At 44.9% G+C, this 26,163-nt stretch overlaps 3 protein-coding genes across 3 annotated transcripts; 1 reads left to right on the forward strand and 2 right to left on the reverse strand.

Annotated features, from left to right (window-relative positions):
- Positions 1-10,902: 10,902 nt before the first annotated feature.
- F5J12DRAFT_725179 (uncharacterized protein) lies at positions 10,903-11,241 on the reverse strand (the record flags this gene model as incomplete). Its single annotated transcript, XM_051741605.1, has 1 exon — positions 10,903-11,241. The coding sequence occupies one exon, from the start codon at positions 11,239-11,241 to the stop codon at positions 10,903-10,905; it is 339 nt and encodes a 112-aa protein (XP_051597023.1).
- Positions 11,242-12,012: 771 nt separating this feature from the next.
- Positions 12,013-13,231, reverse strand: F5J12DRAFT_928987 (uncharacterized protein; the record flags this gene model as incomplete). Its single annotated transcript, XM_051749471.1, has 2 exons — positions 12,013-12,972; positions 13,124-13,231. The coding sequence occupies 2 exons, from the start codon at positions 13,229-13,231 to the stop codon at positions 12,013-12,015; spliced, it is 1,068 nt and encodes a 355-aa protein (XP_051597024.1).
- A 10,624-nt stretch (positions 13,232-23,855) lies between these two features.
- On the forward strand, positions 23,856-24,593 carry F5J12DRAFT_785131 (uncharacterized protein; the record flags this gene model as incomplete). Its single annotated transcript, XM_051743179.1, has 4 exons — positions 23,856-23,896; positions 24,019-24,080; positions 24,124-24,257; positions 24,318-24,593. 4 exons carry the CDS (start codon positions 23,856-23,858, stop codon positions 24,591-24,593), a joined length of 513 nt encoding a protein of 170 aa, XP_051597025.1.
- Positions 24,594-26,163: the final 1,570 nt, after the last annotated feature.

Genomic DNA, 26,163 nt, shown 5'->3' on the forward strand with positions numbered 1-26,163 from the left:
TCTGCTTGCAGTTACTATTGCTTGAGCAGGTGAGAGAGGTTTGTGTTGTGGCACCAGTGACACAGCCTTATGTAATGCACTTGTACTTGTGTTAGCTTTCATCTTTTGAACACACCTCAGTCTTGACATACTCAAGCTGAGGTGAGATACTTTTTCTACAGTTGTTACTCTATGATATCTAACCCTATTAGTTACACTCCTTCGTTTGTAGCTTCCTCTGTTCACACTGTAGCTCTTTAACCTACAAAAGGTTATGAGCCCTGCCCTGCTCAGATACTAGATCTACACAGTCATAACTAAGCTAAAACAATGTCAAACCCTTTCACATCAACTGCTGGCTCCTCACAGACAGCAACCTCAGCCTCCACAATAACTGCTACCTTGTCAGCCAAGTCCATGCAGCCTAGTAGTTGCCCATATGACATTCTGTCATTGGAAAATGATGGTTCTAACTTCCAGACATGGAAGTGCAGAATCAATGTGGTACTAGACATTTGTGGATTATTGGACCTCATCAGTGGAAAAATCACTGCACCAGACCCAACTACAGACCCAAATGGGCATGCAGACTGGCTAGCCAGGGACAAAGAGGCTTGTGCACAGATCACCTTAACTCTGAAGGATGAACCACTCAGTGGTGTGCTTCATGCAAGCACAGCAGCTGAAGTCTGGAAGAAACTATGTGAGTGCTATGAAGGAAGAGGCAAACAGACAATAGCCTATATTATGGGTGAACTCTTCCATGGGACCCTCTTGGATGATGCTCCCATGGAACCTCAGTTAAACTCTATGTGGCAGAAGGCAACTGTACCCAAATCACTTGGCCAGTCCCTAGACAACTCACTAGTTGCCATAGCCATGCATATCTCTACCATCCTCCTACTTGACTCTCTGCACTGTTCTTATGTCCTCAGACAACAAGCTGTCAATAGACTCAGTAATCTCCAGTGTTCTCATCAAGGAGAGAGCAAGAAAGACAGCAGCAGCCCAGACTGCACATGTTGCTAAGACCCAAGCCAACAAAAAGGGAAAAGGGAAAGACAATCAGAAACAGAGAAAGAAGCCTCAAGATGGCAAGAAGAAGAAAGCTGATGAGATGGCAAAGTCTTCATCCCATCCAGAAAAGGAAAAGGAAAAGCCAAAGGAAAAGGAGAAGGACATGTCAATGCCTATGATAGGAAGTCACTCACTGAGCCTAGGGAAGATACAGGTCATGCACTGTACTAGTAACATGACACTGCAGCAGGCAAGGGTGATGTGCATGTGGACAGTGAGTCAGTGGCTCATGTGGAGACTCTGCATGAGTCTGCTTACAAAGCAATCACAAGACATGACAATGAACCAGCTATGTTCAATGAGGTGATGCAATGCACTGACACAGACCTCTGGTACACTGCTATGCTTGAGGAACTCAAGGTATTTAAGTCCATTGGGTTATATGAGGAGGTTGACTTGCCACCTGAGCACAAGGTCATTGATTCTAAGTGGATTTTCAAAGTCAAACAAGGCCCAACAGGTGAGATAGACAAATACAAGGCTCGCTTGGTGGTGAAGGGGTTTACCCAAGTCCATGGTGTTGATTATACAGAGACATTTGCACTGGTGACCAAGTTTGCCACCATTTATTTCCTGCTTGCACTTGCTGCTAAGTATAACCTTGAAATCCATCAGATGGATGTAAAATCTGCATTTTTAAATGGAACTCTGGACAAAGAGATCTACCTGCAGCCCCCTCCAGGTTTCAGATTGGATGATAAGGTGTGGCTACTGTATCATGTGCTCTATGGACTCAAGCAGGCACCAAAGTCCTGGTATACCCACCTCAGATCTGTCTTTGAAAACCTGGGATTTACTTGAAGCCATGCAGACCACAGCCTTTTCTACAAGATTGAGGATGGTGTCCTCATCATTGTAGCTGTCTATGTGTCACACACCAAAGGTGTTTGGTGAGGTGGACATGGATACAGCTGATGAATGGAGATGAAGACCATAGCCCTCCTGCAAAGAAGGACAGCCAGAAATGTCAGCAGTCATCCCTTGCACAAGAACAAGTCATCAGTGCCAAAGAAAAAGAAAGGGAGCAAGTTAAGTGCTGGTTAAAATTCTTAAGTGCCCATGTATGGCATTCTGGTTTTTGACATATCTCCACTGTCTCTGCAGATACTGAGACCATTCCCACACTCGCTTGTAGTGCTCAGCCACATGATCCTACCTTCCAAAATTGGAAAGGATTTGTGCACTCCACACATTTCTACAGCACTCCCTCCAAAAGATGCTCATTTCACTAATTCTTCTGATATGGCCACCTCCACATCAATCATTTCACTTGTCCCCTTTGCTAGGGACCATGGCTACATATATCTACCAGGAGTTCCTACCAGCTTCCATCCTGAAGCATCCTGGTACATCCCACCCTTGTTGGCACCCTCTCAGCCCATCCAGCTTGGACAGCATGTTCTTTTTGTCAGTATGACCTCTAGGAGGACATTCTTTGGTCACCTCAGGTCTGTCATTCGCTTGGAAAGGTCTTTTGTGGTCATTTCAGTCTCTCCAGTCCAAGAAACATATGGATCCTTCCTCCCTGCTCCCTGCAATGTCTTTGTACCAGTCTCATCTGTCATTCTTCCAAGATTGTGACAGCTACAGTATAATATACTGTTCTACACCCTCCCTGATCACATCCATGACAAGTATGATGCACATCTTGCCTCCTTGTTGTAAGATACAGCAGAAGACACTCCCCCTTCATCCTCTCTTCCAACAGAACATCATTTATGAAGTTTTTATTTGCTTCACTGAGAGGATGGTTTGGGGGGGAAAGTTGCAATCCCCTATGCTCCTGCCACCCCACAGAACCCCAAAGCTTGACCCCTGTTGACATCTGACTCACCCTGTCCACTTTTGGATGTACTGTATTGGCATCAGGTCAGTGCTGCCTCTCTGTCATCCCACCTTGGCTGATCTCTTTGAGATGTGACATGCACAGCCTCCTCCTAATGTGATTCCAGTGTGCTTTCCCAGTTCCTGACATTACTTGACTCATACTTTGATGTTTTGACTGTCTTTGACTCACCTATTGCCAATACTTTCCAATCTTTTGACTTTGCTTACTGATTCTTCACATTTTGGCTTGCTAATCCTTACCAATGCTTACCAATGCTTTCCAAGACAATTACCCATCACTTACATTCCTTACTCATCAGTTACCAATCACTTACCAAGTGTTTGCACCTTGTTTTCCAAGGGCAACACCCCTGTACTGTATATAAATCACTGTACTTAGATAGCAAAAAGGAAGAAGATGTCAGAGAGCCCCTCTTGCTTGCATTTTATCATCACTCAGTAACTCATTCAGCAGCTTTGATAGTTGAGACTTTATTAAGGGTCTAACTATCATCTACTTTGCTTATCCTTGTCTCTCATCAATCTACTTCACTCCAAGCCCTCCCTGAGCTTAGTGCAGCTTAGGACATCAAATTAAGTCGCCATTCACCCTTCTGTAGGCTGACAGCAGTCTACCCTATTGCTTTCTATCACATTCTTGCTCCCTCTTTGTCAGGAGCACCCCCATCCCTCAGCACTTGTTTTTGAGTGTTGTAGCTTGCAAAAACCCACCCAAATCAAAGGTTCTACCATCTAGGTACTGCATAGGCACACCACCACTTGCTCTTTTTGTCTTTTGTGTTGGTTTTGGTTGGTTTTCACCACTGAACCACACTTTGACTCACATATGTTGATGACAAACTTCTTGTCTCAAGATGCTGCTCTACCATCAAACACCCCAAGACTCATCTTGTGAGTGAGTATGATCTGACAGATCTAGGTGAGGCTTGTTGGATTCTAGGCATAGAAATTATTCAAGATTGTGACAAGGGGACTATCCAAATGTCACAGAAGAGGTACATACAGAATGTTCTTGAACATTTCAGCATGAGTGAAGGCTGCTCTGTGACTACATCTATCAGGTCAAATCTGAAGCTTGAAAAGTTGGAGCACCTGGAGGTTGATGTTAAGGCCTATCAGAGTGCACTGGGTGCACTGATGTATGTAGAAATATCTGTAGGCTACCCCAGTAGTGAACAAACTACTGATATATTAGATATACCTGTAGGCTACTACAGGATGTCAGTATAGTAGAATACTTGTAATATGAATGGACTTACCCTCAGTAGTGAACAAACTACTGAGGGAATACTAGTAGAAAATACTACAAGTATGTGCGCTATTTCAGCTTATGTAAGCAGCCAAAACATCGCACAGTGGTCAAGTACCACAGGGGCACTTTATGTTCCAACAATGTATGCCATGCTTGCTACAAGACCAGACTTGGGCTATGCAGTGGGCATACTTAGCTGTCATGCTGCATCACCTGGACTTGAGCATCAGACTGTGCTGAAGCATGTCTTCAGGTACCTTTGTAAAACCATTGGCTCTTGCTTCACATACTCAAAGTCAGAAGAGGGTTGCCCTATTGGCTACATTGATGCTGACTGGGCAGCTGACATAAATGATTGCAGATCTGTTATGGGCTATGTATTCCTTATGTCTGGTGGCACTATTAGCTGGTCATCAAAAAAGCAGACCTCCATTGCACTATCTAGCATGGAAGCTGAGTACATGGCTATGTCTGCAGCCACAAAGGAAGCAGTCTGGATATGGACACTGATGGATGAGCTGGACCCTCCCCCCTCTTAACAACCCACCACCCTCTGTATCAACAATCAATCTACTATTTCCCTAGTCCAGAATGCAATGTTTTGTGACTGTACAAAGCACATCACTATCTGGCACCACTTTATTCAAGAGAAACTTGACTGGGGTGAAATCTCTGTCAAGTTTGTTCCTACTACTGAGCAGACTGCAGATGTCCTAACCAAGGGTCTGTCTCATGAGAGACATCTTTCATGCTCTAGAGGTATGGGTGTTATTTTTGAGGACTTGTTTCACTGAGTGGGTGTGTTGTGGCACATTCTGTTCTTCATTATTCAGTGACACAGCCTTATGTAATGCACTCATACTTGTGTTAGCTTTTGTCTTTTGAACACACCTCAGTCTTGACATACTCAAGCTGAGGTGAGATACTTTTTCTACAGTTGTTACTCTATGATATCTAACCCTACTAGTTACACTCCTTTGTTTCTAGCTTCCTCTGTTCACACTGTAGCTCTTTAACCTACAAAAGTTTGAGGAATGAGAACCATTCTTTCTAACAACAGATGTTCACAGATGCACCAGAGTTGAGGACCTAGTGTGATCCCAAGAAACTGTCTTGTTGCTGTGTGAGAAAGAGGCAAAGGGGCTTATCATTGCTGGAGGTAAAATGTGCAAGGTTGGCTGTATGTTCCTCCATCTTTTTGCCTTTCTCATCAGTTGCATTGCTTTTAGTTTTGTTGACCTTTTTCTCATCATTCTTCACCTTTCCTTTTTAATGAGAAGCTGTATTAGCCACAAGTGTGCTGTGGGCTGCAGAAGCCTGACATGACTTCTCCTCAACTAAGACCTGTGATATAACTGTTTTGACAGATAGTTTACTGTCAGATGACATGAGGATTGTTCACAGGGTTGAATAGGAGAGTGGCAGGGAAATGACCATGGCTGTGGCTACTAGAGATTTGTTGAGTGGTTGGCTGAGTGACTTAATCACTTGTGCTTTCTGCTGCATAGAGATGAGCTGACTTTGCATAGGAGCATCATCTGTTAGAGTTCCTCAGAAGAGCTTGCCAATTAGAAAGGTGATTGTCTGCTTTCCATGTCCTTTGTACTGCTTGCAAAGTTGCTTCCAGATCTCATGTGCTGTTGAGGCATAGAGTACTCCACTGAGAGGTTCATCCTTCAGTGTGAGTGTAATCTGGGCATGTGCTTCTCAGTCCTCCTCCCAGTCTGCATGACCATCAGGGTCATTTCTTGGGTCAGGAGCAGTTGTAGCTTTTCTGTCAACAACTTCCTTGAGGCCATGAATGTCAAGTACCATCCCAACTCTATACTTCCAGGTGTGGAAGTTAGAGCCATCATTTTCTAGTGACAGGATGTCAGGGTGGTGCATTGGTAGAGTTACTCATTCTGGAAGATGCTTGAGACTTGTAAGTAGAGTTTGTAGGTTGAAAAGCTGTATAACTAGAGTGCTTTGAGCTCAGGGCTCATAACCTTTTGTGGGTAGGGTGAGAGCAGAAGGCTACTCAAGTTAGCCTAGACACAGAACTCAGACTTGAAATGATGAAGTCTGAGGTGTAAGGTAAGACAAAGTGTAAACTAAGTACCTAACATATTACCTAATCAACTTGGTGTAGACTGGATGGCATACTGTGCAACAACACTGACACATCAGTAACTGCAGGTCCTACCCTTCATTACCAGTACACAAGGGGGAATTCTGAACCACCTTCTGGGAAGCTGATGTTGACAAACACTAGGCCTGTTGTTGGTAAGTAGCATAAGGCCATGACACTCCACTTCTCATCTACTGTTCCTTGGCCCCATTTTGCCCATCTGCTTAGTGTGCAACACTAGACACACCAGGAGTGGCCAGGCAACAGGCAACAGCCCAAAAGGAGGGAAGAGCCAACTAATGACCAATGTTCAACCAACCATGTGCTCCAACTGGTTCAAGCATAGTTGAACCTGGTCCTCCAGCCCAGAATATGATCCAGAATTATCAATGACAATGTCTGCATAGGCAATTTTGGATGTTATCAGTAGCTGAGAACTGAGTTGGGCTTTGGATTCAGTATGAGTGCATTTGTCATGGTCCATGAGGCAATGGATCTGAATCTCTGTGGAGCTGGATACAGTGTGCACTATGTGTGAAGAGGCATAAGGAAAATGTATGATGTACCCACCAATACACCATGACCATACAGCCCATCCATCTCCACAGACTGCCCTCAATGAGAAGCAGAACATTGATGACCCACATACATTCTCTTTGCATCTAGCACCCAAGTATATCCCACAGGATCATGTGCATTACAGCAGGGTGCATGATGGAGTTCAACTGTTTCTGTTTAGCCTTGTCACTGAAGACAATGGAACTGAGCTTCTTGCAGTTGAGCATGTTGGAGATATATTCTCCCCTGTGTTTCTGCTTACTTTGGTGCGATGTTTGACTGCTTACATAAGCCATTAGAGCGCACTTACTGCACAGTCATTACACTGTTCCCTCAGTAGATTGTTCACTACAGAGGGTAAGATTACCATTCATTAGCAGTATTCTACTTACTGACTCCCTGTAGTTGCCTACAGGTACAGTGAGGGACAAAAGCATTGCAATGTTTGTGAGATGTGACTTGCTGAACCCAACACCCTCTTATCTGACCTCTGACCTCTGACCTCTGACTCTGACCTCTGCCTCTGAAACTTTCCTCTGTACCCCTCTGCTCACTGTTTGTTGTATACAGTGAGGGACAAAAGTGTTGCAATGTTTGTGAGGTGTGACTTGCTGCTGATGTAGCTTGGGCTATTCTGCACAGATAATCATGATACCTATACAATTGGAAAGGGGTGACTCTAAGCTTTCCAGAGAACTAAGGTTCAGTCCAAACAAAGCAATACATGCTGAGATACACCCTATTCTTTCTGAAAAGTGCATTGCAATGCTTTTGTCCCTGACTGGTGAAATAGTGAAAAGTGACCTTTTGATGGGATTGAGGGCATGAAGGATGGGAAAATATGATTACATAATAAACCACATGATCTTCCAGATGATTTGTTGGCATGTAAACAATGGCAAACATTGGACTTGTACCATTAACCCTTTCTCTTTTACCACAACTCATGAAATCATCTCTCTAGCTCACATGGTCATTTTCTCAAGGAATTCTTATCAAATACTGGTTTCCACCACAGTACCATCAGTATAACATGCTCTCAGAACCATCAGTCCCCTAAAAAACCTGCTTTCAGTCATTCCCTGGACTGTTCTCCCCCTCCCCCCCCCCATGCCTAATGTGTTCTGGGACTAGTCAGTAGTTGGAAGGCTGAAAATGTTATGGAAGTCAATCTGGCACTTCATAACATGATGGACAAACTAACCCCCTCTCAATCAATGCATTTCTGGAACAGGGACAGTGGTATGGAAGTTAGGACAAGACAAAATCCTCTTTACCCCTGGGTGTCATCAGAAGGATATGCTACTGAACTGCTATGGAGCAGAATCCTGTGCTTCCATCTGGCCCTGAACATTGCCTTTGGTCACATATGACCACATACTCCTTCCCCAGTCATCTACAGTTCAGATCAGAGCAAGATCTAGTGAACCCTCTTATGGTGCTCAGAGCACAAGAAGGTTTTGCCTCACCCCAACTTCCATACCAGTGTTCCTGTGCCAGAAATGCATTGATTGAGAGGGGGTTAGTTTGTCCATCATGTTATGAAGTGCCAGATTGACTTCCATAACATTTTCAGCCTTCCAACTACTGACTAGTCCCAGAACACATTAGGCATGGGGGGGGGGGAGGGGGAGAACAGTCCAGGGAATGACTGAAAGCAGGTTTTTTAGGGGACTGATGGTTCTGAGAGCATGTTATACTGATGGTACTGTGGTGGAAACCAGTATTTGATAAGAATTCCTTGAGAAAATGACCATGTGAGCTAGAGAGATGATTTCATGAGTTGTGGTAAAAGAGAAAGGGTTAATGGTACAAGTCCAATGTTTGCCATTGTTTACATGCCAACAAATCATCTGGAAGATCATGTGGTTTATTATGTAATCATATTTTCCCATCCTTCATGCCCTCAATCCCATCAAAAGGTCACTTTTCACTATTTCACCAGTCAGGGACAAAAGCATTGCAATGCACTTTTCAGAAAGAATAGGGTGTATCTCAGCATGTATTGCTTTGTTTGGACTGAACCTTAGTTCTCTGGAAAGCTTAGAGTCACCCCTTTCCAATTGTATAGGTATCATGATTATCTGTGCAGAATAGCCCAAGCTACATCAGCAGCAAGTCACACCTCACAAACATTGCAACACTGTTGTCCCTCACTGTATACAACAAACAGTGAGCAGAGGGGTACAAAGGAAAGTTTCAGAGGCAGAGGTCAGAGGCAGAGGTCAGATAAGAGGGTGTTGGGTTCAGCTAGTGTGCTTCCCCCTTGTGTGAGCTTAGCCCTCATATTTCAGAGGTAGAGCAGACTCAGAGGGAGTTGGAAGTGGGGACTTTATTTGATACTTGTACTGATTACATTGGAGCACTATGTGGCCTTATATATGATGTAGGCCAAGGGCAGTGCAGTGCAGAATGCAAACCAATAAGCATATAACAGGTTAGCAGTCCCTCTGACACAAGGGATAGAGGATAGGGATGACAGGGACCTTGACTGAGACAAGGAAACTACTACAACAAGGGAGAGGGGGTAAATACCAAAGGAGCAGAAGAATGGAGAACAACTGACATGAGGGCAGAACCCTATCTGGAATGCAGTGGCACAAGTCTGACAGCCCACTGAGCTGACCAAGGCCTTGGAGGAGGCACAGATGAAGGTATGGCCTCCACATGACCAGCCTGAGGGTGGAGTTGAGCAGAGTTGGTCAGAGCATGGACAGGGGACCTTGGAGAGGTGTGGAGATGTGTTGGGAGGGTTGGAAGAGCATGGGAGTGTGTCAGAAGAGGGCAGAGAAAGGTTCCCAGGGTGTGGAAGAGGGCAGAGTAGATGTTAGGGGCTTATGCTGGTGTCATCGTCATGACACACTGGAGTGATACTGTATTGACCCATGATGCAGAAGCCTGCAACAAACTTACAGAAGTTGTGCCAGATATCCTGGGTAAAACCTGAAATAAAAGTGCTGGACAGAGAGATTAAATCCAAGTGATGTACTCATTGACTTTGTACCAGGAGTTTGCATAAAGGCTGGGATCATGAGGGGTGACATCAAATGAACCTGGGAGGTAGGGCTTGCAAGCACTGAGTGTGCACCCATGTTCTTCCCACCTGCACTGATCCTTTAGAATGGCCCAACACCATGTTGTCTTGTTATCAGTTGGCACACATTCAATGGTACCTCTCCACAAGTCAAGCTATAGTGCAGCCATGTTTGCACTGCTCAAGTGCATCATTTCTGATGAGAAACATTCAGGGATACCAAGGACAAGGTGTGGCTGCAGGCCAAGAAGAATGCTGGGGCCAACAATCCCAGTCTCAAGGCATCATCCTTCATATTCTTTCTGATTCCAAGAGTGAAGGATGGCATGCAGTTGTACAACATAGTGTGCAGAGGTGCTTGGTCTGACATTATAGACATTGACATCACCATGGTTACAACCAGTGATGTCATAGTTATTGGGTTTGAGTAGAACAGGGTAGTACTGAGAAGCACCAGGCTTCCAATGACCTTTGAGAGGACAATGCATGTGACACCTATTTTTACCTTGGTGTCCAACAAAATTGCTCATCATGAGCAGACTGGGACCATCAGCACATGCAAGGAATAGGTATAGATGAGAAGTGAAGCCACAATTGTGAGCAGAATCCCATATCTTGATACCCTCACATTGCAAGGCAGAGAGGTGATGAAAACCTGGCAACAGGAAGGACTCAATGAACTTTGGTTTTTTTGGGGCCAGGGATGATTGTGCCAGGAAGGACATGCTTCTTCTTGTAGCAATGATCAGGTGAGAGGTTGAGAATGATCCAGATATATATCCAACAATCCAATTCCTTGGATTCAAAGAGTTGAGCACTGTTGATGGATATCATAAGAAGAGTGTCATCAGGAGTGATGGTACCATCACAGATACCATGGATATATGCACTCCCACAGAAGCTGTCATCATACACTTGCTGACTTTTTTCCTTGCAGTAACACATGTTGTTAGCAGTGTCAGGGTATCACCAGAGGGCCTGGGGTTGGGGACCAATAGGAATGGTGTGGAAGATGGCATGAGGGTGTTTGACTGCTCTGTTCTGTCAAACTTGGTCATAGTGCAGCTCATCACATTCAGGGCAGGTGTCAAGATGGGCATAGGGACCAACAAATGTGGTGCATGAGTTGATATACATATGGTTGATGATAGACATGACTCTGGTTAGGTCCACAAGGAGGCATTTGACCTGGTAGAATGAGGGAAGTTCAGAGCCTGGAAAACAGGCATGGATGCCAATGCATATCTTCTCATACACAGACTCCAATGAGTGCTCAAGAGCAATGAAGATTTGGATGGCAAGCTTTTGACAAGGATCAATGAGTTTGAGGACATCTGTCAGAGGATTGCAGAGCTGGTCAACAGACTCTCCTCCAAGCCCCATCCCATCACCAAGTGAAGCATTCCAAATCCACTGGATGAAATCCATGCTTCATGCATGCTTGGGATTTGTAGAGGCAAAATCTGCAAGTTTGTTCAAGTCAAGATTGATGAGAAAATTTCTCTGTGGGTTGGGAGGGGGAAAGTCTTCATGCATCTGCCCAGGTGAATTATGGGGAGAGCCAGGAGGGGGAAAGCCTTCATGTATCTGTCCAGGTGAATTATGGGGAGAGCCAGGAGGGGGAAAGTCTTCATGCATCTCCTCAGGCATGCTATTGGGAGACACAGGTGAAGGTGAATGCTCGTGCACCTGGAGAACCTGGTAGTCTTGATTTATAGGAATATAATGAATTCATAAAATGAACTCACCTCAAAGTCATCCTCATCTGAGAGACAGAGACACTTGGAGGAGTTGCAGTCACTTCCCTACTGAACTCAAGTTTCACGGGAGCTCAAAGGAGAGTCGACAAGATACGACACTAGGTTCATGGTAAAGCTGACTCGATGGAGGGTGTAAAAGTCATGTCATGGGCTCTAAGTCGATGTCGGTTTTGGCGGGGGACAGGGCACAACATACCTGTATACCTGCGTATATTGCATATTCACGAGGTGGAACACTTGAGGCACAGCCACCCGTTATCCAGTTTCTGGGTGTTACATTCTCATACACAGAGAGGGGCAGCCTTCGTCACGGGTACGCCGATCCTAGGTTTGTAGACAGGTCGTGCTTGTCCGGAAAGCAAGAAAATATCGTGCGACATCTGATAGAGGCATACTACGATCCACACGCCCTCAGCCATCTATCGAAGGCTGTTGTGTAGTGCTCCACGATGCCCCTCACAGGAGCCGCAGTACCAAACGCGCCCGCCGATGCAAACATCCCCGCTCGCGCAAGTCCATCGACCATGACATTCCCCCATACCAACAACCAAGCCGTCATCCATGCTCTCCCCATCCACCCACTCACTCGCCTTCCCGCCATCCATGTGAACATGAGCTCGAGAATGACGCTGACACCCATCATTCCGAACGAGAGGGTCATGCACCACCACTCGACGTTCTGATTGATCATAATGACCACAATGTTGTGATAAATCCCCGATCCAATGAAGGTTCCAGCTACGAATCTCACATATCCGAATAAAGACCCCAAAGACCACCCGCCCACCACAATAAATGTTCGCCTCAATAAATGATGCCATCTATAGCCCCAAAAATCGCGCAACGAGTCCGCATTCCATGGTTCGTAGAATACAGGAGGCCACTGTGCAGGGTCTTGCTGCAACACAGCGACGCTGAAGAATGTGCCGAGGTTATAGATTGTTTGCATGAGTGTGTAGATGGAGAATCCGACGAGGATAGAAAGGACACTGGATCGGATGTATCGGATCAGAGGGGGAAGTGTGGGGTCAAAGATAGTGCCTCCACTTAGGACGGTGAAAGTCTCAGGCAAAAAAGCTCGTATGGCAAGCTGAATTACACCACAAATGAAACTGTGGAACAAAGCGGAGAGGAAGACGTATATTATGAACCATGGGCATGAAGTGGGGCATTTGTCAGGAGGGAAATGGAAGCTCTTGGACCAGATCCAACCGACACCACGCATGTTGGTGGAGAGGTCAAGTGCATCCATGAGAATGGATGGGGAGGAACCAGAAGGTCGGAGGTGCCGTTTGAGTGGGTCCTTTTGGAACGTCCATTCCAGCATACGGATGACGAAGGTGAACATGACGAGCTATATTAATAGATCCAACATCAGACCCAAAGATGATGTCGGTCAGAGTAAACATAGTAAACATGATGTGAAGGGAGAGAAGATCGCTCATACCGCAAAATCAACATTCAAAAACGTCCACTGAGGATTCCCACCTGTAAGATCTACGTACATGGCAGCCCGAAAAGCCAAGAGAGCAATGAGTGGCCACTATGCTATACGCAGCATACGGGTTCCGGGGAGAATGACCAAGAGTGCGACGACATGATAAGCAAGACATGGAGGTAGTATGTACACAAAGAATGTGCAGGTGTCGAACGGGAGTCTCTCTGACGCGGGTGGGACGCGGAAGACATTGGTGGGCATGTTCTGGAAGGACGCCCAGGATATCGTTATCGTTTAATTGTCGGCGTCGTCGATGGGCGATGGAAAGATGCTGCCTGGGGCTCCTTCATCGTGGCAGTTTAAATACATCACGGGTAAGACATGTCCTTCCTTCGCAAGCGCTCAGCCAAAACTTTTGCACGGGATCTCGGCAATTGTCCAAAATGAAGAATCGCTGTGAGAAGTTTGGCCGACTCAGCGTGGGCAAGAGGGATTTGGCTGATTGATTGATTGTAAGCCAGGGTGCCGGTGATACCTTATATATTGGGAATGAACACTGATGCAGGGGGTATTGCGCAGGGGAACGGAAAGGACGAAGAGCAATGGCAAGAACACTTGCCTTTATTCAGAACAGTAGTAGCGTTTGAAGTACTTGAAGTTGAGGGGCTCAGTTGTTGAGTAGACAAGTGAAGAATGAATGTGGGATTCACTTCCTTAGGATATGAGGAAGAAATCCTCGAGTTTATATACATGAGTAGGTACACACGGACCAGTAGCATAAAAGGAAACTACTACTCAGTATAGTAAAGAATAGTGCAGAAGGTCATGGAATATGATGTATAATATGATGTCAGAATGACATCATTGTGGAGCTGATTGCTAAGGAACGTCATGTGATGAACAACGTGTTGATGCACATGTAAGTCTGGAGCAATCTAGATGTCGGAACTATTAACAATATTTCCAACACTCCCCCTCGCTCTAAAATGGTAAAGTCACAAGACCCATTGATGAGCAATTAGTTTCAAACTTCTGCCAAGTTAACAATTTTGTAAGACCGTCTGCTTTTTGTTTGTCAGTTTGAACATATTCAATACTGAACAAATTATCTTGAACACATTCACGAATGAAGTGCCATTGGACGTTGATATGTTTGGAATGACCATCCGATACAGGATTCTCTGCTATAAAGCGAGCTCCCATATTATCGCAGTAGAGAATTGTTTTCTCGGTCTTGAGTTTAAGTTCATCAAATAGCATTGAGAGCCATTTGAGTTGTCTGGCAGCATCGCATAAAGCCATATACTCGGCTTCAGTGGAGGAAAGTGCGATTGTCTTCTGTTTTCTAGATTGCCAAGAAATGAGGGAATTGCCAATAAACATGGCATAACTGGTTGTGGAATGACGAGTGTCTTTATTAGAAGCCCAATCAGAATCCGTGAAGCCATAGATTCGAGATTCTAGTCCCGAATAGTATAAAGCCATTTTTGGAGTAGATGCAATATAGCAAACTATATGCAAGGCTTTATTTCGGTGATCTTCGGTTGGATTTGCCATATATTGAGACATGCAAATAACCGCATAGGCAATGTCAGGATGAGTACCAAGAGCCAAATAAAGTAATGACCCTATGATTGATTGGTACTGTGATCGAAGAGAAGATGTGGCTTGATAATCTGATGGTGCTTTTTCCAGTTGATATCCAGAGGGTAATGGAGTGTGAACATTTCGAGCAGTCTTCATGTTGAACCTTTTGATAACCTTTTTGACATAAGGTATTTGATCGAGATAAACTTCTTTCTTCGATCTATCTCGGTGAATTTGAATGCCAAGGTATTCCCTGACTTCACCAAGATCTCTGGATTCCCATTTCTTCATGAATTGTTCTTTCTTGGCTTTGAGAAGACGTTTGTCCGATCCTAGAAAGAGTCCATCGTCGACATAGACAAGAAAAATGATGATTCCAGCTTTGGAAGAATGGATATAGATCCCAGCATCCACTTTTGAACGAATATAGCCCATTGCTAGTAGTGATTGATGAAGGGCTTTATTCCATGCCAATGCAGCTTGCTTTAAGCCATAGAGGGCTCTAAGCAACTGATAAACCTTGTGTTCTTGACCCGAAACTTTGAAACCTTCTGGTTGTTCCATATAAATTTCTTCATTGAGATTGCCATATAAGAAGGCTGTTTTAACATCCAGGGCTTCTGTGTCCCAGTTTCTTTGGGCAGCAAAAGCAAGTAAGATTCGAACTGTTTCAAATTGAGCCACTGGAGAGAAGGTGTCTTCAAAGTCAGTACCAAATTCTTGTGTAAAGCCTTTAGCCACAAGACGAGCTTTATAACGACCATCGCTTTTAATAGCGAAAACCCATCGATACTTTACAGGTTTCCGATTTTTAGGAGGATCCACCAAGGTCCATACTTGTCTTTCTTCAATAGACTTTAATTCGTCTTTCATAGCGTCAAACCACTTCTTTTGCAAATCGGGAGATAACTTCAGCACATCTTTGTAATGTTCTGGAGATTCTTTAATTCTGGCAGCCAATGCAAACTCGAAAGGATGCATTTCCAATTGTTGGTCTGGCATGCCTTTAGGTGACAAAGGAGTATCCGGAAGTGGAGTAAGAGGTGACCCAGGAGATGGAGGTGTGGTTCCTTGTGGATGTTCAGTCCACTGACGAGGAACTTCAGGAGGAACAAGTGTAGGAGGTAACCTTGGTGAAGGAGGTCTTCTCTCTTCTGCTTGTGACCTGATAAACTCTCTGGTTTGTTGAGCATGTTGCTCAGCATTACGAATCCACTGTTGTGCTTGATCCCGATTTTGTTGAATATCTTGTTCAATTTGAACAGGAGGTCTATCTCCATAGATATTCCCAGGACGAGATACTGGTATAAAACGACGCTTCAGACGAGGTTCTCTGTCATTGGCAGGTTGAGCTCTGTGAACATTACGCAAGTCTCCTTGAATAAATTCTGGTTGATGAGGATGCCTAAGATGATGAGGGTCGACTGGTGGTACAGCAGCAGGTGCTCTTCTTTGTGATTGAGCTCTAGGCTGGTCTGCAGCTCTCTGCTGTGGGTTTTGTTGTTGTGGTGGAGTATTAGGACGAGGTGGTTGCCGGTGATGAGTCGGCGGTTGGATCTGATCAGGATCTGGGAGTGAATGTAGGCTTTCTGTATCGGAAACAGATGATTCATGGTTGTCTTTGGTATCGGGGTCAAAGGTTTCGGATTTTGAATGACCAGAGCAGAAAGGAAAAGAGTCTTCTACAAATTTTGCAGTGCAAGAAAGAATAATCTTTTGTCCATTTAAGAACCAATATCCTTTTGTGTTAGGCTCGTAGCCTAAGAAAATCATTTCGACTGCATGTGGTTCCAATTTATCTTTTCTCTGTTCTTTAGGAACCCATACAAAAGCTTTACAGCCAAAGGTGTGGAAATAGGTGATGTCCGGGATTTTTCCTAAGAAAAGTTCGACTGGAGTCTTGAATTGAATCCTCTTGAGAGGAGTTCTGTTGTACACATGTAGTGCACAATCAAAAGCAAAATTCCAGAAGCGTTTTGGAACGCAAGCATGATGTCGAATGGTCCCAGCTTTTTCGGAAATGGTCCGATTAAAGCGTTCTGCATGACCATTTTGCTGTGGCTGGTCTGCAATTGGTAATTGATGGGTAATTCCGCGCGAAGAAAGGAGCACTTTGAAAGTAGAACCCATAAACTCTCCCCCTTGATCCGAACGGAGCGCAAGTAAATGATGTCCAGTAGTATTTTGCATAGACACCATCCAATTGGCGAAAGCAGTATAAGTGTCGGATTTATTGCGAAGGTAGAGACAAAAACTGTAGGATGAATAATCATCCAAGAGGGTAAGGATGTATTTGGACCGAAAGTATGATTCAACAGGTAGTTCGAGTAGGTCAGCATGAACCAACTCGAGTGGTTTAGTTGCTCGTTTCCAAGAAGGTTTAAAGGCTTCAGAAGAAAGTTTGCCTTGTGCGCAACCTTTGCAAGAGGTAGTCTCCCCCTGTATTTGTATATCTTGATTTAGACCTAATCTGCGAATGTGTCTGAGAACTGCCTGTGCAGGATGACACATGCGATTATGCCAAAGAGACTCTTGTGTTTCCTTGACCAAAGGGCAAAGGACCCCAAAAGCAGTGGTAGGTGGAAGCGGTACGCCCACAAACCAATGAAGAGGTGAAGTCGGTGAAGCTACTTTTGCTTCAAGGACAATCCGGCCATTTGGTGCTCTGATAGTCTCGCTACTAAGTGTCGCAGTGCTCCGATATCCGTTATTTAGGAGCACATTTCGTGAACATAGTCGCTTTGAAAACGAAGGACTGTAAACAACATTATGCAGTGGTAGGTTACTGCCATTTTCCAGGCGAATAACCACTGTTCCTTGACTGAGTAATTGAACCTTTTTAGTGCCTGCAGTAGAGGCCAAAGGTGGATTTTTAAATTCTTGATAGGTCAAGAAATCAGTTTTAAATGGAGTCACATGGTGTGATGCTCCAGAATCCAACATCCATAATGACTCACCCTTTGGTAGGTTCTTTTTGAGATTCGCATATGACAATGGTACACCCAAAGGGTAACAGTCATAAGAATCGAAAGCATGACCATCGAATTGCATGGGTAAATACCCAGAGGCAGATTCGTTTGGATCATATTCGATGTCTGGATTATGCTTTATACGAAACGATTTTACAACAGGTATTTCTGGCACTGATTCGTGAAATTGAAATAAGGACATAGGGTGATTCTTCTTTTTAGAAGATTTTATAAGTATGGATTTTCGGAGAGATCCTCCATCTCTACAATTCTGTCCTCGAAGTCGAGGGGAAGAGAGATTAAAAGTCCATTGTTGCATCTCAAACACATCGCCATTATCCTTAACATTCCTGTCCTCCACCATGTTCTCGCCAGCCAAAACGGAATTTCCCATTCATACTGAGGATTCGAAGGAACCACTCGTACATGTCCCATCCTGCTCAGCAGGGGGAAAGGAAATCGTCCTTGGATAAGTGTCCAAGTACTTCCATTGTTCCGGTTCCCAAATGGAAACTGCCAGCAGGTTGCAAGTTGTGGCTGCTCGGCGACAAATAGAACATTGGCAGGAATTAGAGCCAGGAATATTAACACAAATCTTGACTGACTCAACTTGATCCAGTTGGAAATTTTGAATTTCCTCCAGATACCAAGGAGCAAGATTTCCGGTTGTAACATCAACTGGATAATTTGGGGTTTCCCCCACAGTTTCCATCGCCATTTGCAAATCTTGGCGGGAAAGATCAGGATCATACATCTCGGTGTCAGTTATGACATGTTGTCCGAGATAAGTATTAAGGTCGGAAGAATAAACTCGTTCAACTGGAGTAGCTTCCGGGAGAGAATATTCGGGAGATGGTTCGCGGGAAGGTATATTGATTGCAGTGATATCAAAATCTCCTGCATCAAAAGAAGCAGCGGCATTCTCGAAGGATTCTTGATCCGGGTAAACATCCCAGGATCTAGAATTGGGATCGTAGGAACCATCAGGTAGTTCCTCGATATAGGCAGCATCAATTGGTTCTGCACCTTCTACTTCGAGATTATTGGCTCGGGCTTTGCCTTTGCCATGACGTCTGTTCTGGCCTCAGCCATGAGAACCAGAACCTTGCTGCTGTTGTTGTTGGCCATAGGGAGTGTAACCTCCACGTCCACGGCCACGACCTCCATGTCCACGGCCACGACCTCCACGTCCACGGCCACGACCTCCACGTCCACGGCCACGACCTCCGCGACCTCTTCCGCGACCTCCATGGTAACCGCAAAAGGATCCTGATCCAGATCCAGATTGATGATCGGAAGTATTATGACCACCTCTGCAAATTTGACAGAGCGGTGGCTTATTCATGCGTGCCAGAAGTGAATTTGATTCTTGTTTAATCGGGGTAGATGAAGATCCTGATTTGTCCTGTTGGGGAAGCATAGTTTTGCCCAATTTGTGGGCCCAGACCTCTTTCATGTGAGGTATTACAGTATCAGGAGAGAGTTGATTGGCGGCAATAGAGGATAAAATATTGACTGGAGCTTGTTCCCAAGCCTGCATCATTGAATGGACCAAAATAAGTGCTTTCATTTTGTCATTAAGGGCAATGCCCTGAGCACTAATTGCGGCGATAAGCATAGTGATCTCCGCAATCTTGGCCATTATATCGTCCTTCGGTTTGATTTGAATGTGGATCAACCACTGAAACTCCATGAATGTTGTCATGGCCGAAGGAGTGCCATAAGCATTAAGTAATGCTTGCCATTTCAAATGCGCAGTAGCTTGTCTGTCAATAGACATTGCGATCATCGGATCACAATAGAGTGTGAGAATGCCTTGGGCACGTGTATCAGAAGTGACCCAGGCAGCAATTTCTGCGGCTCCTGCACCAGCTGCAGGACGTGCAACAGTGCCATCAACAATTCCCATAATACCAAGGGTTTGCATGTATGCTTTCATAAGAACCGACCAGGATGCATAGTTCAAGCCATTAAGCTTGGGAATCTGCTTAGAAAGACCTTCGGACATCTAGTGTCAAAAGTCCATAAGCAGGTGTTTGTATAAGAACGAGTGAGTCGGGTGAACATGGATGGATGGAGGATTTAATTCATGAATCCGATTCCTTTTGGGTCTGTGAGCGGATGCTCTAGCAGCTTGAGATGGATGACACTTGCGAGCACATTGGTTTTTATAGTAAGGATGAGGATTCCTTCGCTTTTCTTGTTTTGTCTCCAGTGCCTTAGTACCTTTCTCAGTGAATCTCCAGGATGAGATGCGAGAATTATTGCACTCTAGACTTAAAAAGTCTAGTGGAGGGAAACAATGATAAGACATAAAACTCCAATTGCAATCATGCAATGGAATTCCCTCTGATCGAAACCCAAGATAGGGATCAGCACAAGAATAAGGTACATTTAGCGGAGCGGAGTAGCGAGGATGACGGTCCTTAACTAATACTTCTAGAACATTGTATGACTCGTAAAGATTACAAGTATTAGTTAACCAATGGTTTCGGCCGCCTGATACGTACGGTGCGTCCAGCAAATTTGGAAGAGGATAGCTTTTGTCATATGGTACGAGCCTCATGAGCTCTGCTAAGAGCCGTGGTGCAAATTCCTCTAGGTCGGGGTGCTGCGAGATAGTCAAAAGTATCTGCGTCCATGACATGTTCGAGATCGTGTAGAACCTCTTCTGTTCCGGGCCAGTAAGTGAACTCTGCGTTAATGGGATCGAGACCCCATGAAAGATGCCGGTTAGCAGAGTTATATCGCAAGGAACTTCCCATATCTGCCGTGTCCCTATACCGTCGTAAAGACCTAAAGAGGTCGCTATCAAACCTGTCTCCTCCGCATCTGCATTCTCAGAACCACCCTGGTATACAGGCAACGTCGGTGCTTCCGTCAACCCAAGTTCCTCTGAAATGGAACTCAAGATGCTGGTTCCAAAGGTGGAGAGGAGGGATGACACCATTGAAGCATGGATCGTAGAGTGGGTGGACGTTGTAGTAGATGTAAACAAACGTATCGTGGGTGACTGTGAACGTGGGAACAGTGTCGAGGGAAGGATCTTCATAATAGGCACTGGGAAGATTGCAACTGTTGAAATTAGCTATGGCATGAGGAGTCGAGGTATGGGACAATTTGGGAAAGAAGTCGGTAAGATAGCCGTGAAAGGCTAAATGGAGGCCAGGATAGAAGAATGGCGATTCGAAACCAGGAAAGTGGGGCATGCGCTGCCATGCTGTTTCCACAGTGTCAATTGGGACGAGATAGGTTGCAGGGTTTGGCTTCTTGAAGAAAGCCACTGACGAGGGAACAGCCTCTCTCCAACTTGTGCAGTCACGTACGTATAGCATCTCGGTATACTCTATGATCTCTTTTACCGCATATTTTCTCCACTTTACATCATACATGCCATCCCGTTGCTCAGCAATAGCGAGTTCGAGTTTCTTGGCAACGACGAGAGACATCTTTTTAAATTATTAGTTCCTGTTGTTCGACAAAGCAAACGAGTTTTTAGAGTAAATCGAACTCAGCGATGTCATCGACAGCGAGAACGACAGGATTAATTAACTCGTTGACAGCCGCAACCTCCTCAGGAAGAGGGGTAGGAGCCCGACATGGAGAAGGCAGATTAAGCGCTTCAACCTCGTCATAGGGTGGAACAGGATCTAAATCCACGTTGTAATCGATGTCGGGAAGGTGAAAATGAAGGTAATGAGGCGGTGGAGTTGGAGGACGAAGAATGAGACGTTGTAATAATGCTCTGTGAACAATCTGCTCTTGTAGCAAGAATTGTCGCCTTCGCCACCAAGCGGTGAGACCTAGAAAAGAAAACCAAAAGGCTACCGAGTGCACAGCGAGCTCCCGTAGATAAATCGGATCATGACCACCATAATGAAGTAAAAGTACTGCCTGGTTAAGGCCGGTAACAAGCGACACAGCGAAGACTACTACTACCATTCCTAGCGCATCTAGGCCTACGATATCCATTGTGATTTGCCCGTCAGCAGTGATCGCTCGATGCAAATACCGCAAATAGCTAACCACCTAGTTATAGGCAGGGCTCATAACCTATTGCGCAGAGGAACGGACAGGACGAAGAGCAATGGCAAGAACACTTGCCTTTATTCAGAACAGTAGTAGCGTTTGAAGTACTTGAAGTTGAGGGGCTCAGTTGTTGAGTAGACAAGTGAAGAATGAATGTGGAATTCACTTCCTTAGGATATGAGGAAGAAATCCTCGAGTTTATATACATGAGTAGGTACGCACGGACCAGTAGCATAAAAGGAAACTACTACTCAGTATAGTAAAGAATAGTGCAGAAGGTCATGGAATATGATGTATAATATGATGTCAGAATGACATCATTGTGGAGCTGATTGCTAAGGAACGTCATGTGATGAACAACATGTTGATGCACGTGTAAGTCTGGAGCAATCTAGATGTCGGAACTATTAACAATATTTCCAACAGGGGGAAATCATTAGTCTCGGAAGCGAACGCTTGGGAAGCCAGCAAAATCCCTCCCAAACGGAGACTAAGAAGGAATTTACTGTAGTTCAACGCAACGAAAAGTAAGTGCACTGTATGACGACTCGACACACCATCAATGCATCATGCATCATCCATGTATGTCACTTCCATCAGGAAATTAACACTTTACTATTTTTGACCTTTTTGTGACTTTTTTTGACTTTTTTGTGACTATTGTGACTATTTGTGACTTTTTGGGAAGGAACCTACTATCTGTACTTTTTTTTTGACCATATACAGCATTTTGAAGAATGAAAAGAGAACAGAATCTATTGAGACAACTAAGTGATGATATATCTAAGCCAAGAAGACTAGAAAATGTCTGAAAATTCAGAGATATTGAGCCATTGGTGTGATGCACACTGCCTGAGAGAAAAATCACAATATCTCTTTGGAACCTCCATCAATTTGAATGTATGTGGTATCTACTGAAAGCTATGAATTAGGTGGTTTGAACAAGACCAAAATCAGCAAGAAAAGTGCAGCCATGCCTGCAGGATGTGGGTAATGATAGTAGATTCCTTCCCAAAAAGTCACTTTAGTCACAAAAAGTCAAAAATAGTAAAGTGTTACTTTCCTGATGCTCATCCGGTCACTATCATTTGTGCAGGTGAATGTCGACCATCTGGCATGGCAATGGAGGCACTGCACAGTCCCAAGGACATACAGAAGAGTACCACCCTCAATTGAGGGCTGGTCACTGGTATGAGCTAGGGTGCACACTGTTGACTCTTCCCCCACTCGCCTTATTCCTAAATCATGTATACCGAGCACCACGAGCATCATGCCTCGTTGGTCACCCTTCTGGGGTAAGGGCAACTTCCATCATTGATGGATAGTCCTGCTAGTACCTGCTTAAATATCTGGCCTGGGATGGGTCATAGTTGGAGTAGTGGCAGCCCTCTGGTGAGAACTTACTTGTGCTGCTCTCCATGGGGACCCCACCACCCTTTTATCTACCACTACACCTGCTGTATGTGGCCCTGACCCTCGGGTAGTGGCGACCGATGGAAGTAGGAAGTAGATGGACAGCCCTGACCCTGGTTGGCACATAAAATTCGTACTACAACCCGGAGGGGTGGTAATGTGCTCACTGGTATACTGGAGGTCTCTTCCATCATTTCTCCCAATCAGTGGTCTTACTTACACTGCCTTATCACTCACTAACTCTTCGAGAAGCTGGTGTCCTGTGCATAGAGCACTGTCCCTCCCTCTGCATACTCTGGGCATTATGCATTCCACACTTAAATGGTCCAGAGTAACATGACACTTTCTTGGATAGGGATTTTGCAGTTAGAAGTTCAAGAGGCCTTGTTGATGCACCTCAGTTTCATGTAACTACTGTGCCATGAAGCAGAAGTATTGAAGATCTGCTCCTCAGTCCTTGAGTGTCATTTCATAAGAGTCAAGAGAGGGTTAATGTAGGGTTTCAGACCGATGATTGACAGTATGTTCCCAAGAGATGTTCAGTCACTTGACAGATCCAATTTGTTTCTCATTTAGAGCCTGTTCAGAAACCTGAAACAACCTGAGTATGCATGCCAGATCACCATGTTGTAGTTGTTTGGATTGTCAGCACACCAGCAGGGCAGGTCAACTGAGTTTGAAATCCAAACCTTGTTCTCTCAAGCCATGGACTATTGATTTGACCACAGTGATCTTTGACACATTTGGGGGATCCTAGCATCCCTGGTGGTGGTGGCCATCCAGAGTGCAATCCTTCTCCCAATGCCTCCCAAAAGCAACAGTGAACCCAAGGTAGTGGCATGGTGGGTGCCAGTAGAAGAAGAGAAACTTGTTGAGTTTCTCCACTCCCATCATGCAGAGGCAATGGATGGAACAGGGAATTTCAAGCCACAAACATACAACCACCTTCCTGCTGCTATCACAGCCTATTGAATGCCTGGGACTCCTGTGAAGACACCATTGCGATGCAAGAACAAGTGGAGGGTGGTAGGTTGCACTTTTTTGTTATCTATTTCATCATACTGATCAGTGCCCAATATTCAGCTGAGGCAGCTATATGCTGAGATTCAAAGGTATTGTGCATCTGGAAAACACTGGGACAATGACAACAGTGCTGCAATTGTTGGTATTGATGCAGGGCAGGTCTGGGATGAATATATGAAGGTCAAATATTTCTTTGGTTACATTGTATCTATAGATACTGACTGATGGCCATGAATTTAGACACACAAATCTCTTTGTCCATACAGGAATTGGGGATGGTCACTGTTTGATATGATATCTGAGATCATGCTGAGTGGTGTTGTGAGCAGTCACCATGCATTTGATGCCAGTGCTCCCAGTATGTCTACCCCAACTCCATCTGCCACCTCTCCTGCATCTGCCACCCCCACCATGTCTACTACCTTGACCACTGGTGAATTCAATGCACCTTCCATGTCTGCTGCCACCAATTCTGCCTCTACTGCCATCACTGCTGGAGAGGATGAAGGCCCTTGATGTGACATTTCTATGGAACCCCCCCTCCCTCCCTCGTCACTGAGCTCCATAAATTTGGAGACATTTTCCTTTCAAATGCTCTCCTCCCCTAGCCACCTGACAAGTGGCAGTACTAGCACTTGCATTCTGAGGCCTCCCCACTCCAATGCATCAAGCCAGGGAAAGTGTCCCTTCACTGAAATGAGCAACACTGACCCTGCTGTCAGATCAAATTTTCTGGAGCTCCCATATGCAAACACCATCTCCTCTGTTGACACAAGGCCTTCTGTGAAGAAGAAGGGGGGGCCAACATAGGTGAACCACTTCCTGCAATGTCCATGACTGATGCAATGGTGATTGCTGCTGCAGGGTCCTCCTCATGCAACACTTGGGTAAAAGCACCACCACCAGAAGAGCCACCCAACCTGCTTCTGGTGACCTTGCTTGGTGCTGTTACCCAGCTGGCAGGCTCCATCAAATGTACAATGCAGCTGGCTGAGGAGCAACTGAGCTCAAAGAAGCAGAGTGCCATTCATATTGTGGAGGAGGAGCACAATGATCTGAGTATTGACCAATGTATTTTGCTTTTCAAACTCATTGGGAAGGATGACTATATTTCAGATGTTTTGACACTAGTTAACCCTGACCACTGCCATGCATATATCTTAGATTTACTTCAGAAGCATGGATGTAGTTTGACTGCTCCTATGATGCATAACACCATTGATGATAGTTTGACTACAATTTATATGTGCCTTCTGTCATGTTTCACTGCATCAATGTATCAATCTCATTTGTTTTGGTAAACACAGTAAATTGCAAGTAAGAAATGACTACTACAATCAAGATTCCAACTCATCATCATTATCATTGTCCAAATCATCCCTCTCAACCTCAGCCCCTTCATCCTCTGAACCCTGTGCAATATGATTGTAGTCCCTCTCCCTGATGATATGTTGATAATCAATCCACATCACTTGTGCAATGCTATCTCACATCACTTTGGCCTTGATGTCCAGCACATCTTGATTCTCCCAGTCTGCTTCTGGATCATCATTGATCACACTCCCACCACCACCAAACATCTCAGATCCTTGGAATGGACCTTCAGTGGGATTGCAAATGGAGATGAAGTTGTGAACAGCACATAGCATGCTCGGAATGTGTGCTTGTGTTTCTAGGTCATATTCAGGCACTAGAAGCAAGATACAAAATTGTCATTTGAGCACACTGAAAATTTGTTTGATGGCATTCCATGCAGAGGTGTGTCATAAATTAAACAATTCCTCTTTATTGGTGGGCCTATAAATTTGATCAGGCAGTGTTACTGTGATTTTAAATGAATTACATACCTTTGCTGTGCATGTTGCCATTCAGCCAGATGGTATCAGACATTCCAATAGGGAATGAGAAGCTCTGGTCACAGTGGGAAGCTGGCATCAGCAAGGAAATAGTTGCCAGGAGGGATGTAGAGGCCTTTGGTACACACATCCTGGTAAACATGTGCATCTGTAGCAGACCCCTCCCATCCTGTGAGTGCATAGGTAAAGAAAAGGTCAAAATCACATGCGAAAAGACAGTTTTGTGAGAT

Source organism: Pisolithus orientalis (assembly GCF_024613125.1).
Source record: "Pisolithus orientalis strain OTSU chromosome Unknown F5J12scaffold_33, whole genome shotgun sequence".
Classification (NCBI taxonomy): Eukaryota; Fungi; Basidiomycota; class Agaricomycetes; order Boletales; family Pisolithaceae; genus Pisolithus; species Pisolithus orientalis.